The 16,014-nt window shown below is 40.5% G+C and overlaps 1 protein-coding gene across 2 annotated transcripts in view; it reads right to left on the minus strand.

Annotated features, from left to right (window-relative positions):
* Window positions 1–16,014, minus strand: part of EXTL3 (exostosin like glycosyltransferase 3) — a 103,775-nt gene that overhangs the window by 5,681 nt on the left and 82,080 nt on the right. For both annotated transcript variants that reach the window (XM_027773721.1, XM_006153204.3), the window contains exons 4-6: window positions 13,741–13,868; window positions 8,754–8,898; window positions 3,471–3,599 (exon numbers count right to left, since the gene is read on the minus strand). In XM_027773721.1, coding sequence (XP_027629522.1) covers window positions 3,471–3,599; window positions 8,754–8,898; window positions 13,741–13,868 — 402 coding nt within the window. The remainder of the gene's footprint in view (window positions 1–3,470; window positions 3,600–8,753; window positions 8,899–13,740; window positions 13,869–16,014) is intronic.

Here is a 16,014-nt window from a genome sequence, read left to right on the forward strand (position 1 = left end):
ACCCGGTGGGAGTTTAAAGCCACCGGGGCTGGGACGCGAACCGCAGTCAACTACATGGGAGTCCAGCGACATAGCCATTACACTAACTTCTGGTCCCTGAAATGATTCTTAATTTACTTAAGCCTTTGATTTTAAAAAGTAACCTCAATTTTGAACTGAAGGATCTTGTGGCACAATGGTAATGAATCTGACTCAAATCTTGAACTGAATTTTCCTCATATTACAGGAAGATTGAGAGAATGATATTTTGAGGTTTTAATTTACTAAGAGTCATGCATACCATGTACAAATTATTTCCATCTCACTCCCTACACTGAAAAGAGGGTTTAATTAATAAAACACTGGCCTAATAATATATAGTAAACAAACACATTTTTAAAGAATTATTTTAATTTTATTCATCATTATTATTAATTTTAAATTTGACCAGAGACAGAGGGAGAAAAAGAGAGAGAGAGAGAGAAAGTGAGAAAGCAAGTCACCAGGTCTGGATCTCAGACCACAGTCGACCCTGTGAGAGTCTAGCATGCCTTAACCACCGTGCCATCTGCCGGTCCCAACAAACACATTTTGATAAAGATGAAAAATTGGTTTTTGTGAGTCCCCAGGTGATTGATGCTATTATCAGGTACCTAATCACTCAGATACTTGACATTTTCATGGATAATGTCTTCTGATCTATTAGGGAGCCATAAATAGAAGCATCCGTCTTGACTTAAGTCCAGTCCCTGGCCACATAAGACATAATAAGAACAGAAAATTACACCAATCATTAATTTCTTTCTCAGACCTTCGCCTCCTTAAAGTTTACAAAAAAAGTAAGCCTTTTGTTGTTTAATACGGGATCTACCACTTTATCTGGGAAAATAGTATTTTCATAGAGATAGTTGTGTCTATCATTCACAATTTAAAAACATTTTTGAGACATTATTTTGCTCATTATTTTTCTTTTGTGAAGCTTTAGCAGAAATCTCAGAAACAGAAGAAAGCAGAGCATAATCCCAAGATACATTCATTGTAACTGTGGGTCCTTATTGTGAAAAGGCGTGGTCAGGTATAAGCAGATGTGGAAGCAGAGCATAACCCCAAGATACATTCATTGTAACTGTGGGACCTTATTATGAAAAGGCGTGGTCAGGTATAAGCAGATGTGCAAGGCCCCTAATGTCTTTCTCTCACTCTCTCTGTTATGCTTTATTGCATGAGACCAGTGTCCTCTCTACATGCCACTGAAAATAAGATTTACTGTTATTAGTAATATGCTAATATACATTAGTAGAATGTACAGTCATACATATAATTAATTTGAGCTGATAGACTGTAGTAGTATTTGTGGTAAGGCCTTTACTAAGCCTAAAGAGCGCATGCTTCTGTTAGGACTGACACTATCCTAACCCTCACCAAAGTGCTTTAACTTGGAGTTTGAACTCATAATGATGGGAGAAAGGGCGATGGACTTCCTGTGTGCTAAATATAAAATTGATTTATTTTGGTCCAAATCTATTCAACAACTCAAGGACAAAAACAGAACAAAGTTTTCTTGAATTCTTTTTTTTTTTAAGAATTATTTAATTTTATTCATTGTAATTACTTACTTGTTTTATTTTATTGAAGTTGACCAGAAAGAAACAGAAAGAGAGAAAGCAAGCTGCCAGATCTGGGACTCGAACCACGGTCAATCATGTGGGAGTCCAGCCACCTTAACCACCGCGCCACCTGCTGGCCCCAAGTTTTCTTGAATTCTGAGGGTACTTTACTTTTGGGTTTTGTTTTTGAGCAAGTAACTTATATAGTACTTGTTCACATGCCAGGCACTATTCTTAAGAGTTTCACATGTATTGACTTAAGTAGGTAATCTTAAATTGTTTATTTGATAGACATCTCTCCCCAAGCTTGGAAATCTGGTAAAGCCTTTAGACTCCTCAGAATAATGTTTTTAAATATATAAACTACATGAGATTACAAAGAAACAGGTTATGCTGAAATACAGTAATAGACATGGGTCTTTTATTACTGCATTAAATAACAAGATTTAGAGAAAGGTTAAGAACTACCATAATTTCAAAGCAGTAGTAAGTGGAAACAATACTCTGAAAAACCACAGCCAACATAACATGATATGAAAATACCTGTGGTTTCTACTGGTGACAAAATAGTTACTCTAAATATTCACGAATTGCAGCCTGTTTCATAATAGAAGGAAATGCTAAATTCCAGTTAGATATTGGTAAAAATAAAGATGGAACATCTCTCCCACCCAAGTTCCAAACCCTCTGAATTCTGTCCATTGGCCTAAGCAGTGAAGAGGCCCTGTGTTAAGTCGTTTAACCACAGAGACAAGCCAGTGAGGTCCAAGGACCATTATCCCCATGTACAGACGAGGACCCTGAGCTATGGCGCAGCTGGCACTGCATACTGTGAACAAGTAAAATGAGCACACAGGCGCCCACAGTCCACAAGCAGCAGGACCTCACCTTGATGGGGGGTTTCCGTGTGATGTGGGAGACAAGGAAGTTCATGGCAATGTCCTCACAGTTGATGTATTCGTCCACCATATCTCGGATGGCCTGGGGCATCACATAAGAATACAGGTAGGCATAATACTGTCAGGGGAAGAAAAAAAAAATCATAACTTTCTTAGGAGTCACAATTTTTTTGGTTTTCAGCAAAAATATGCATGGATCTAGGGGCTATTTCAAAGTTGTGGAAGGGTGGTGAGGGTGTGGTAACTGAAGTACATCACTGACATTTAGGGAGTTGGAGCCAGGGATGCTAAACATCCTGCCATGAAGAATTATCCCCCTGGAATTGCCATTATCACCCCCTTAGACAAACAGAACTTCCTGTAATCTCCTTGGTACCTCGGCAATTCTGAAATCAATATAACGATTTGTCAAACTAGGTCAGGCACTGCTTCAACTTAACAATATCCTATCTCTATCAATAGCAGTAAGGAATAAGTGAGAAAAGAAGCCTGGTTATCTTCTGGGACCTCAATAAATCAGGGAACCAAGAACACCCAATCCCTCACTGCCTCATTACAGATTCACCATAATTTCAAAGCAGTAGTAAGTAGAAACAATACTCTGAAAAACCACAGCCAACATAACATGATATGAAAATACCTGTGGTTTCTACTGGTGACAAAATAGTTACTCTAAATATTCACGAATTGCAGCCTGTTTCATAATAGAAGGAAATGCTAAATTCCAGTTAGATATTGGTAAAAATAAAGATGGAACATCTCTCCCACCCAAGTTCCAAACCCTCTGAATTCTGTCCATTGGCCTAAGCAGTGAAGAGGCCCTGTGTTAAGTCGTTTAACCACAGAGACAAGCCAGTGAGGTCCAAGGACCATTATCCCCATGTACAGACGAGGGCCCTGAGCTATGGCGCAGCTGGCACTGCGTACTGTGAACAAGTAAAATGAGCACACAGGCGCCCACAGTCCACAAGCAGCAGGACCTCACCTTGATGGGGGGTTTCCGTGTGATGTGGGAGACAAGGAAGTTCATGGCAATGTCCTCACAGTTGATGTATTCGTCCACCATATCTCGGATGGCCTGGGGCATCACATAAGAATACAGGTAGGCATAATACTGTCAGGGGAAGAAAAAAAAAATCATAACTTTCTTAGGAGCCACAATTTTTTTGGTTTTCAGCAAAAATATGCATGGATCTAGGGGCTATTTCAAAGTTGTGGAAGGGTGGTGAGGGTGTGGTAACTGAAGTACATCACTGACATTTAGGGAGTTGGAGCCAGGGATGCTAAACATCCTGCCATGAAGAATTATCCCCCTGGAATTGCCATTATCACCCCCTTAGACAAACAGAACTTCCTGTAATCTCCTTGGTACCTCGGCAATTCTGAAATCAATATAACGATTTGTCAAACTAGGTCAGGCACTGCTTCAACTTAACAATATCCTATCTCTATCAATAGCAGTAAGGAATAAGTGAGAAAAGAAGCCTGGTTATCTTCTGGGACCTCAATAAATCAGGGAACCAAGAACACCCAATCCCTCACTGCCTCATTACAGATTCCTGAATTGGATCGCTTCTCACCATTGCCACTGGCTGCCCCCTGCTCCGTACCATCATTGTTTCTTGCCCGGATTATTTATATAGCTTCCTACGTGATCTCCCCGCTGTTATATTTTCTCTCCTACAATCCATTCTGTGACACAATCATACTAAAATCTGAGTCCAGCTGAACACGTCACTCCTTTGTTCTAAACCCTTCAGTGGCTTCCTACCTCTCTCAGGAAAAGCCAAAGTCCTACAAGGCCCACAAGTGCTAATCAACACCTGCTAATGAACACTGATTGCTAAATTTTCGGGAATTTTGTGAGCTTGTTGGTAAAAGTAGACATTACTCAATTTTTTTCTTAAGTTCCTTTTTTTCATGAGAGGCATGGCAAGAGAAGGAACTTCACCAGAGTCTCATGACATGATCTCCACACCCCCAACCCCTGCTTTTAAGCCAGTGAGGGTGAGAAGCATGAGTGCATGCCTGGCACGTACAGGAACCGTACCCTAATCTTCCACATGCCTCACAGCACTGAGGAGCCTCGTGTACTGCTACGCCCCTGCCGCCCGGCCAGATACAGCCATTTTTACAAATACGACTACGCAGACTTTAGATTAAATAAATGACATTATATTAAAAACTAACACAGTAAATACCTAAGACTTACCACTTCTTAACTAATTAGATTTTACTATCCTTTTTATTTTGGGGGGGGGGGGGTAGAGTTTTACTTTAGGGCACATGTACTCACCAGAGAGACAGAGAAAGAAGGCGAGAAATCATCCCCTCAGGAGGGGATAGCAACGCTGCAATCCCTTCTCCATTCTCCTCTCGGCATTTTGGACACGCATGCGTGTGTGCCTGGTATGAGTTTCAAGCCATTGGGTCTGGGACTGAAACCAGAGTTGGCCTTGTGGGAGTCTAGAGCCTTAACCACTACGCCACCTGCTGGCCTCAGATTTTACTGTCATTTTCTATTTTATTGTCATCTTCAAGTTACTTATGTCTATTGTGAATATAGTGAAAATACTATATAATGATGGACAACTGCATATCTCTTCCCAACCCCACATTTGATGACTCATGCTGATAACTGAAAATCAATCATGGCAAATATTTATACCACAGGAATCGGCAAATACTGCAAAGCGAGGCACACGTTAACTGTGCTGTGCTGCAATAGGCTGGTGATGAGCAAATGCATAGTGAGGCGCCAGGTTAAGATAATTTACACACTCTATTACCTCCAACGGTGCAACCTGTATAGTAAAATAATGACTGATGATCATTTTTTTGTAGCACAAAGTAGTTTGCTAGCTATCTTGTAGCAAAGTACTTCAGAACTGGCGAGCTTAAAAACGTGAATCATAACTTTTTTATAAAAGACAGGTGATTCAAGTTTATTGACTCTATAAATGGCCAGTGGTTGTCATTATTATGGTAATAAAAATGTATTTGTTAAGCACAATCTGTCTTCAAAAAAATGGTGACTTTTTAACAGTAAAAACAAAATGCCTTGGGGCAAGAAGATGGTGTGGTGGTTAAGATACTTGAACTCCTGGGGTGGCAAGTGGCATGGTGGTTAAGGGTGCTCGACTCCCACATGGCTGACCATGGTTCGAGTCTCAGACCTGGTGGCTTGCTTGCTCTCTCTCTCTCTCTCTCTCTCTCTCCTCTCACTCTATCCCTGTCTGGTCAAATTTAAATAAGTAAATAAAGTTAAATAAAATAATTTTAAAAAAAAGAATACCTGTTAAAAAGGGGGGGTGGGAGGCAGCAGGTGGCATGGTGGTTAAGGCAGCTGAATTTCCATATGCCTAGACCTGGCAGCTTGTTTCCCTACTTTCCCTCTCTCTCTCTGTCTCTTTCTGGTCAACTTTAAAAATAAAATAAAATAATCACAATGAATAAAATTAAATTAAGTAATTCTTATTAAAAAAAATTCTTGGACTCCCACATGGCTAACTGCAGTTTGAACCCTGGACTCGACAGCATGAAAATCACACCAGTCATGCATATATGTGTGTCCAAAATCCTGAGAGAATGGAGAACGGATTGCAGTGTGGCCATCCCCGTGAGAGGTGATTTCTCATTTTTTCTCTATTTCTCTCTCCTGTGAGTGCACGTGCCCTACGGCAAAAACCTAAAAATAAATTAATTAAATGATTTTTAAAATCATGAAAAATCGTGAGAATATTTAAAAGTATTTCTACCTTTATGTAGCCTTGTTGCCAAAAATAATATACTTAACTTACAGAAATTTTCATATCTATACATTGTAATACTATAAAGCTTCTCTTTTTTTTGAGAGAGAGGATTTTTTTTTTTTTTGCTATAGGGCATGTGTGCTTGCCAAAGAAACAGAAAGCAAGAAATCACCACCCAGCAAGGATGGCTGTGGTACAATCCCTTCTCTTCCAGTGTCCTTTCAGGATTTGGGGCCCATATGCACACACGCCCAGGGTGACTTTCAAGCCACCAGGTCCAGAACGTGAACTGCAGTCAATCATGCGGAAGTCCAGCAACATAACCATTGTGCCATCTGCTGGTCTCCCAGAAGGGCTTTTCTAACCTGTTTAAAAATCTTTTAAATGTGGGGCCAGCAGGTGTTGTAGTGTTAAGTTGCTGGACTCCCACATGGCAGACCATGGTTAGAGTCCTGGACCTGGCAGCTTGAAATCCACATTGGGCATGTGCACATACACTTTTCCTCCCTCCCTGCCTCTCTTAGTCTCTCTCCAGTGAAGCAACATGCCCTATGACAAATAAATAAATAAATAAATAAAAAGGATGAGTTCAGAACCTAAACCTACACTCTTGAGTATAAAAATGTAAAATCTTAGCAGCAGTTTGCTACAACAACAACATAAATGGCAGCACAGAAGATTGAAATTACTAGTTTAGTTTCAACCAAATGCTGCTGGACTAGAGACTAAGACTGAAAACATGAGAATCGTGACTTAGTAAGCACAGCAGTAAGGCATTTCTGACAGGAACAGTGTTTAAAGCAAATATTAAAATTACAGTTTAGAAACAGACTTCTGACATGCCATAGTATACAGTATCCAACTAACAATTTTGAGGATGGTGAGGAATGATCAGGACGCTGGTAGGCAGTAGCAACAAGACAGATGGCAAGAGCCTCAAATGAGAGTTCATGTGACAGTTGAGAGGTAAACATCTAGAAGTGTCACAGCAATGAAGATGTCCTCTAAGCCATCTCTGCTCTGAAGCACAACTTTGGGGAAATGAGTTGTCTTGACTCTACAGGAAAGGGCTAAATGGAAAGCTCTGTCCTTGGAGAACACCGGGTTTTAATTAGGTTGAGACAGAAGAGGTATTCTGTGAAGTGGGTGGTACAGATGATTCGCTTATCTCAGCATAGGGACAGTCAGAGCACAGTGGGAATTAAAGCCATACCAACCAACAGAAATATAACACAAGCTACATGTGCCATTTGAAATTTTCTAGTCGCCACTTTTTTTAAGCTTTTGCCATAGGGCTCCTGTACTCAATAGAGACAGAGAAAGGAAAAATGAGAAATCACCCTTGCCAGAGGGGATGACCACATTACAATCCCTTTTCCTTCATTCTCCTCTGGGGATTTTGGGTATGCATGCACATGCACCCAGCATGATTTTCAAGTCACTGGGTCTGGGACTCAAACGGCGGTCAGCCATATGGGAATCCAGCACCTTAACCAGCACACCGCCCTCTAGCCCCTCTAGTAGCTACATTTTTGAAAAGTAAAAAGTAGAATATATTTTATTTAATCCAGACTATCCAAAATAATCTCACTTCAACATGCAGTAAATATAGGTATTATTGAGATATTTTATATTTTCTTTTATACTAAATTTTCTAAATCTGATGTGTAATATTAACATACGTGTAATATCATGTGTAATATCACATTTCAAGTGCTCCATAGCCACATGGGGCCAGTAGCAACTTTACAAAATAGACGAGACTAAGAAGATGAGTCAGGAGCAAAAAAATAAATATATAATAAAACAATATGGAGCTATCAGTACAGGAAAGGGGTAATGACTACATGGAGCTTGCCCTGCGGGTGGTCAATGACAGCTGGGATGTGAGGTATATGAAATAACCTCTAAGAAATCAGACAGAGCTGGCATGGCCTCAGTAGAGAGAGGCTAGTGGTGAAATCTGGGAAACTGGTGGTTAGGCTGGGTCAGGGAAGTCTCACCCTCACCCTCAGTTTTCTGTTGACTGAGCCATGTCTGGGATGACAGAGTTGAGACTGGAAGGTATCTGAGAGGTCTTTTAGCCCAGTGCCTTGGTTTCACAGACGGCGGGGGCGGGGGGGCAATGTCCAGGAAGATAACTGGTCTTCTAATGGCCTACATGCAACTGTATAGGAAGTCTCTCTAAGTAGTTACTCTAAGTACCTTGATCATTACCTTTAAAAGCAGAAATCACCTAATCTTAGCACAGAAGGGTCACAGAAGCAGCATTAGGAGTGCTAACATGAGGGCAGCATCTCACTGCCACACAAGGCTCAGCTCTCACCAGAAGTCTCTTGTCCTGACTTCTTACTCCAGATAGTTACTCTAAGTACCTTGATCATTACCTTTAAAAGCAGAAATCACCTAATCTTAGCACAGAAGGGTCACAGAAGCAGCATTAGGAGTGCTAACATGAGGGCAGCATCTCACTGCCACACAAGGCTCAGCTCTCACCAAGTGAGCTCCTTCCTTACCTTGTGAAAGAAGGCAGCACCTGTCAGCACCATGGACAGCTCACAGGAATAGTTGGAGTTGTAGAGCCAAGACTGATGAGGGATGTCCCACGCGTGGTAACGGCCAGGGAAGCCCACGATGCGGTCCCGTGCTTCTCTCCATACCCTTGAAAACAAGGACATGCACACACCTGAGCACAGGCTCTAAGATGACTTGAACTGTTTACAATTATTGCCTGTATATTACAGACTCTAGCCCTTAGGCATCTTGTTTTCTTTTTTAAAATAGCAAAATCAATCAGAAGCCAAACAGGATTAAAAAACAAGCTAAAAAAAAAAAAAAAAAAAGAGTCATATGCAGCTTCTTTGAATAAACACCTGCTTAATATCTCTGTAGCTTCTAGCCAGCATCTATCCAGCCCTCACAAAAGAACATGCTGAAATAAAGTGGGAAGGGGTCTCCAGAATGAGAAACCTATAACCTATGATGAGAAGCAGGAAGGAGATATCATTTCTATTTCTACTTTTTTAAATGTAACTTCTGAGAAAAAGTTTTGTTTTTACTGATATGATACATTAGTGTAGTAGAATATGTAATTTATATATGTTGCAAACTTTACATTTTTTTTTTAACTGAGCAGGTACACAGTAAAAAATAAAATTAGGGAGCACTGGTCTAAGCACAGGAGACTACTGCTTGGAGTCAAGAGTACTAGTCCTAATTCCTAATTTGAGCAGGGCCGAGCGGAGAAACCCGTATGGTGAGAAGTGATCCACAGAACCACAATTGAAAAGTCTCATTTTCTTCCTTTTTTTCTTCCTTCCTTCCTTTCTTCCTTCCCTTTTCTTTCCTTTCCTTCCTTCCTTTTCTTCCTTTTTAGGGAGATTTTTGTTGTCTCATTTTCTTTCTTCCTTTCTTCCTTCCTTCCTTTCTTCTCTCCTTCCTTCCTCTCTCCCCCTCCCTTTTTAGGGAGATTTTTGCCACAGGGTGTGTGTGCTTGCCAGAGACAGACAGACAGAAAGAGAGAATCACTCCCCAGGGAAGATGACCAGGCTGCAACCCCCTCTCCTCCAGTCTGCTTTCAGAATCTTGGGCATGCACACACATGTGCCCAGTGTGAATTTTAAGACACTGGGTCTAGGATTTGAACCGTGATCAACTATGTGGGAGTTTAGTGACATAGCCATTATACATCTGTTGGTCCAGAAAGGTTTTATTAAATATAAGAAGTTAACTGAGAAATTAGTGTTTTTCCAAATAGACCTTTATGTCACCTCAAAATGTATATTAAGGCAAAGCAAACCAGACCCCAGGTTCATAGGCTAAATAAAATCAGAATGCTGAAAGTACTGTAAGTTCCTTGATTCAATAACGTACTAGGAGGAACTCAAAGGAAATGAAAGGTTGGGTTGAGGTGAGAAAGAATAGATGGTCTAATTTGTCAGGAATGTGTCAGGAACCCCAAATCATTCTGTACAGACAGACAGGATTCTAAACTGAGAAACTCCTGCATCACTCAACATGGAACTTCAATTCTTAAAACAGAAAATTTCAAGAGAGTTCTTCTCCATTAAGTTTGAAAGCAACTCAACTAGTCCAATGAATGACAAACCACAACCTCTATCACACCTACCAGCTTTCTAAGTGGGTTTTTGTAGACAACCAATTATTCTGTGTGACAAAATATATGTGCAAGTTACCACTGTAACCATGTGTAAGTGTACAATCCAGTGGCATTAAGTATATTTGTTTACTATGAAACTGTCGCCACCAACCATTTCCAGAGCTACCCAGTACACCTTAAACCATAATTCTCCACTCCCACTTTCCCCAGCCTCTGGCAACCACCATTTTTCTATCTCTGAAACTAACTACTATAGGTACTTCATGTAAATGGAATCACACGGTATTTATCATCGTTCACAGTTCTGACTGTTATAAATAATGCTGCTATGATCGCGTGTGTACTACTTTTTGTGTGAACTTGTTTTCAATTCCCTTGGGTACCCCTGTGCTTTATCTATCCCTTAGGAATATAGCTATCTCTGTCTTGGCTATATATTAATAAACTGAAGTTAGTCAAATTCTAGCTTTTGCCAGAGGGAATAATTCTTATCCTTACCCATTCCTTTTGAACTTAAGTCTGTCTCATTGACATTCGGAAGAAATACTAAGTAAACTGGGGAAAATAGTTAAGAGAAACTTCTTAGATCAAAGGATGCCCAATCAAGTGAGCAGAGAGTCAGGGGAAGAAAAGATGAGAACACACAACCAGAAAAGATTCACCAGTTCCATTACTGGAGGCCGCCCCTCATAGTTCAAATGAATAAGAGACACAGGAAGAGTGATTCTCTCACCACCTGGAAGTCTGTTGAGAAATGCCATAGAAAATGTCAAAAGTCCTTCTGAATCAGGAACCACAGAAGACAGCAAATGCCAGCTATTTGAATAAGCTTTGAACCCATCAGAGTTGTAACTCCTTACCTAAGTCATTCTTGGGATCTTGGGGTGACTGGCAAGTCTTCTGGTACCACCCCATGACCATATTCTTGACTCCCAGTCCACCTGCATGCTCCAAACAGTGTCATGCTGTATTAGAAATACGTGCCCTCCTCCCCATCAACGTCATCTGCAGTGGCAAACACCATTTCTGGAGTCATTACATGGCTGTCTTCCTTTCACAAAAACAAGTGGAGGAACATACCCCAGCTTATCAGAATTTTTTACTTTTTAAAATCACAGCTTGTGAAAGGCTTGATTCAATAACGTACTAGGAGGAACTCAAAGGAAATGAAAGGTTGGGTTGAGGTGAGAAAGAATAGATGGTCTAATTTGTCAGGAATGTGTCAGAAGTGTCAAATCATTCTGTACAGACAGATTTAAGAAAGTGTTCCTTTCTTCTGAGCAGCAATACCTCTCTGAGAGCTAGGGAGGTCAGCTGAGGCATTTGGTGAGTGGAATAGAAGCACAGAGAAAAAAGCCCTCTCTTGGACCCAAACTTAATTTGAACAAGCTCTCTAAGGAAATCTACTTTAGTGTTTCTCAAACTATCTGTAGTGAAGAACTAATTTCCCCCCAGATTTATTGTGGACTAATACTTTTTATCAAATACAATAAAAATGAACCACATGGTTTGTTCAATGACACCACAAGCACAAGTAACCAAGGAAAACGGATAAATTGGACTTCACTAAAATTTAAAACTTGTGCTTCAAAGGATACCGCCAAGAAAGCAAGCAGACAGGTACCAGGTGATGGCAAGGGATAACGCAACTGGACTCAAATGGGAAAGGTTCTGGATTCAAGGCCTAGGACTTCCCTGAAAAGCCAGGCATGCACATGTGCCAGATCTAGCTGGCTGAGACTGTGGGTGGACTGCAGGGTGAAGACTGGAGGGTACCTGTCTGTCTCTTTCCGTCTCTCTTGCTCATAAAAAAGTTCGTTATTTTTTTTTAAAGCTTATTTATTTGTTTCTTCCATAAATGAGAGAGAGGGAGACAGCATCACCTACAGCATCTTGTCATCATAATCCACCCCTAGTCTCAGTCAGTACTGGATCATGAGCACACACGTACCTGGCGAACTCAGAGAGGACTCTGCACACAAACCCGGAACCGTTCTGTGTGAGTCAGCTATAAAGTACTGCACTTCACTGCTGTACCACCATCTGGCCCCAACTTGAAAGTGAAAAGGTAATCCACAGAATGGCGGAAAATATTGTAATGCTTATCTTTTATCAAGGACAGGCATCTAGGATATACAAATAATTCTTATAACTTAATAATAAAAAGACACATACCCAAACAAAAATCAGCAAAGGATCTGGACAGACATTTCTCCAAAGGAGATAAGCAAGTGGACAACAGGCACATGAGCAGATGTTCAACATTATGAGCCACTGGAGAGATGCAAACCGAAACTATTATAAGCCTTCACTTCGTACTGATTAGGATGGCTATAAATACAAAAAACAAAATAACAAGTGTTGATGGGTACTTGGAAAATTGGAACCCTCCTACACTGCTAGTGGGAATGAAAAAAGGTGCAGCCACTTTGGAAAACAGACAGTTCTGCAAAATGTGAAAACAGATACCATATATCCAATGACTGTACCCATGAAAAATGAAATGTACAAAAGGTGCATGTGAATGTTCAAAGCAGCATTCTTCATAATAGCCAAGAAGTAGAAACAATCCCATCAACAGAACAGATAAACAAAACGTAGTATATCCATACAAAAGGAAAATGCTAAAAGACGGAGGAACCTTAAAAACTCAATGCCAAGTGAAACAAGTCAGACATAAAGGCCAGACATCATAGGATCCCAGTTTTAGAAAACATACAGAATACGCAAATCTATATAGACAGAAAAATAGAGGAGTGGCTTGCAGGAAATGGGGAAGAGGTGACCAGCTGATATACCTTCACCTAAAGAGCAGGTAACTCAGAGGTGGCAAATCGAAGAATTCCCTCTTCCTGGCCTCAGAGGAAGAGCCCACCTGAGAGAAAATCAGAGCCTGGAGATGAAGAGAAATGGAGTCTTCCAATACCATCCCTGATCCAGCCACTTCCTAGCTCTCACCACCTCTGAGGGTTTCTCAGTTACTGTCAGCCAAAAAAATTCATTTGGCTGCCTAATTCAGAGTTGAGTTGGTTTTTCTGTCACTTTCCTTTTTTTTTTTTCTTGAGAGGTTTTTGCTACAGAGTGCGTGTGCTTGCCAGAAAGACAGAGAGAGACAGAGAGAGAGACAGAGAGACAGAAAGCGAGACATCACCCCTCAGAGGGGTTGGCCACGCCGCAATCTCTTCTCCTCCATTCTCCTCTAGGGATCCTGGGCACACACATACACTTGACTATATTGAGCCACCGGGTCCAGGACTCGAACCACGGTTGACTATATAGGAGTCCAGCGATATAGCCATTATGCCAACTGCTGGTCCTGGTTGTTTTTTTTTTTTTGTCACTTTCTAACAAAAGTGTTTCTTGACAGAAAATCAGTCCCTCACCGAAACCCAAACATGATTTCGTCGTGGCGCAGGTGAGCATCGTCATCGATAGACAGGATGGCCTCTGTCTCGATTTCTCTCCAGGGCAGGAATCGATTGTTCAAACTGTTCTTCTCAGTTCTGACCACCTGTAAAGGGAGGAAAAAAACACTAGGAATCAATGCTGCATTACAAAAGGCTAAACAGAAAGTGGTTTAGGTCAGAAAAGACTGTGGATGAACATACTGAGTAATTTTGCCTGATTACCTACCACTCATAAAACTTGGCACATGCTTTTCAGGAATTAAATACTGCCTTATAATTCGACAAATGCATAAGGATTTCACATTTAAAGCTTTACCACTTGTTAACTAATTTTCCTATGAAACAAACTAGAGCTGAGGAGTATTTTACATATATGATAAATACCATCTAAGGATTTAAAAATAACTCTCCCAAAAGAACACAAGGTGGCAGAGTAGACTTGACATTCCAATTCTCAGCTCTGGAATTCCTCGGCTTGCTTAAACTTTAAAACCAAACTTAGAAATCCCCTGAGTCTATCATTGCTGACCCCCAACTTTAAAGTCATTTTTGGGTATAAAACAGCAGCAATAGCTCAGGTCATCCTGTTGAGATTATTAATATCACCTTTATGATTCCAACCTACAATGTTGACTACACATACAAAAGCTTTTCCTTTTCTTTAAAAAAGAAGTATTTTATTAATTTTATTTATTTATTATTACTTTTTAAAATTTGACTGGATACAGAGAGAGAGAGAGAAGGTGAGAAAGCAAGTTCCCAGGTCTGGGACTTGAACCATGGTTGGCCATGTGAGAGTCCAGCACCCTAATCACAAGCCACCTGCCAGCACCCAGCTTTTTCTTTCTTTTCACTAAGTAAAACTAACAGCAAATCTGAACTCAAAGAACATCTATCCAAAATGATCCACATATGCAAAGCAGTATTTTCTTTATAAAACAAAGATTAACACCTCAAATAAAACTCGTGATACATTAAAATGGTATCTTTACATTTAAACCGTATCTCTGATTAGCAATGTTTACCTACAATGTAGGTAGTATCTTTGTTATTCACCTTGCCACTTGATACTCGAATAAACAGCACAGTCAATACTTTGATGGTTCATTTTATTTTTATGGTATCTTTATCTGATCAGTCCAACTAATACGGAACCACTGTTATTCTCAAAAACCAAAAAACGGGACCAACAGTTAGTATAATGGCTATGTCGCTGAACTCCCATGTAGTTGACCGCAGTTCGAGTCCCAGACCCGGTGGCTTACTCATGCCGGGTACGTGTGCATGTGTGCCCAAGATCCCGAGAGAAGAATGGAGGAGAAGAGACTGCGGTGTGGCCATCCCCCCGGGGGTGATTTCTTGCTTTCTATCTCTCTGTCTCTGTCTTTCTGGTGAGTGCATGCACCCTATAGCAAAAAAAAAAAAAAAAAAAAACCCCAAAAAACTAAGAGAACTTCATAAAGAATAATCTTTTTAGAAATTCAGGAAGGATCATCATACTTTCAACAGACCATTATACCTGTACTGAGGATGAGTTCTACCTGGCACGATGAATTAGTTGTTTCCTCAGCTTAAAATAACATTTTCTTCCATTTTTTGACCAAAACTTCTCTTCCTCTAAAGCCCATCTCAATTGCCTACCACACTCTGTCAGAATGACTCACTTCTATGTTCTTAAAGCTGAGTACTCATACTTTAATTCATTCTTTCTAGCACACTTAGCATCCAATTAATTCAGAGCTAGAAGGGCCTCAGAGATCAAATGATCCAACTCTCACTTCATTCATGGATAGACTGAGGCTCACAAGGGCCTGTAAAAGCCAGAACTCTAACTTATATTTTCTAACTCCAAACCTAATCCTTTCTCTGCTGAATTTTATAAACTATGGCTAACTTAATATTAACCTTATAAATTTCTTCAAAGCCACTGTGGGAAATGCCTTAAAACTTTCTGTATCATCAAGGAAAGAAAACAGTGCCAATTAAGAAAGCATGAAGGGGCCGGCAGCTGGCGTGGTGGTTAAGGCGCTGGACTCCTATGTCTGACTATGGAATGACTCCTGAACCCAACATATGTATGCCTGCATGCTAAAAAATCCTGAGAATAAAGGAGAGGGGGTTCTAGCACGGTCATCCTCCCTAGGGGGTGATTTCTTACTTTCCCTCTCTTTTTCCAGCAAGCACAAGACCACTATGGTAAAGGGGGGTGGAAGGAATGAAGCATGCAAAATAGATCACTTGAAATGATAA

The sequence above is a fragment of the Tupaia chinensis genome, unplaced genomic scaffold (assembly GCF_000334495.1).
Source record: "Tupaia chinensis unplaced genomic scaffold, TupChi_1.0 Scaffold000366_1, whole genome shotgun sequence".
Taxonomy (NCBI): domain Eukaryota; kingdom Metazoa; phylum Chordata; class Mammalia; order Scandentia; family Tupaiidae; genus Tupaia; species Tupaia belangeri.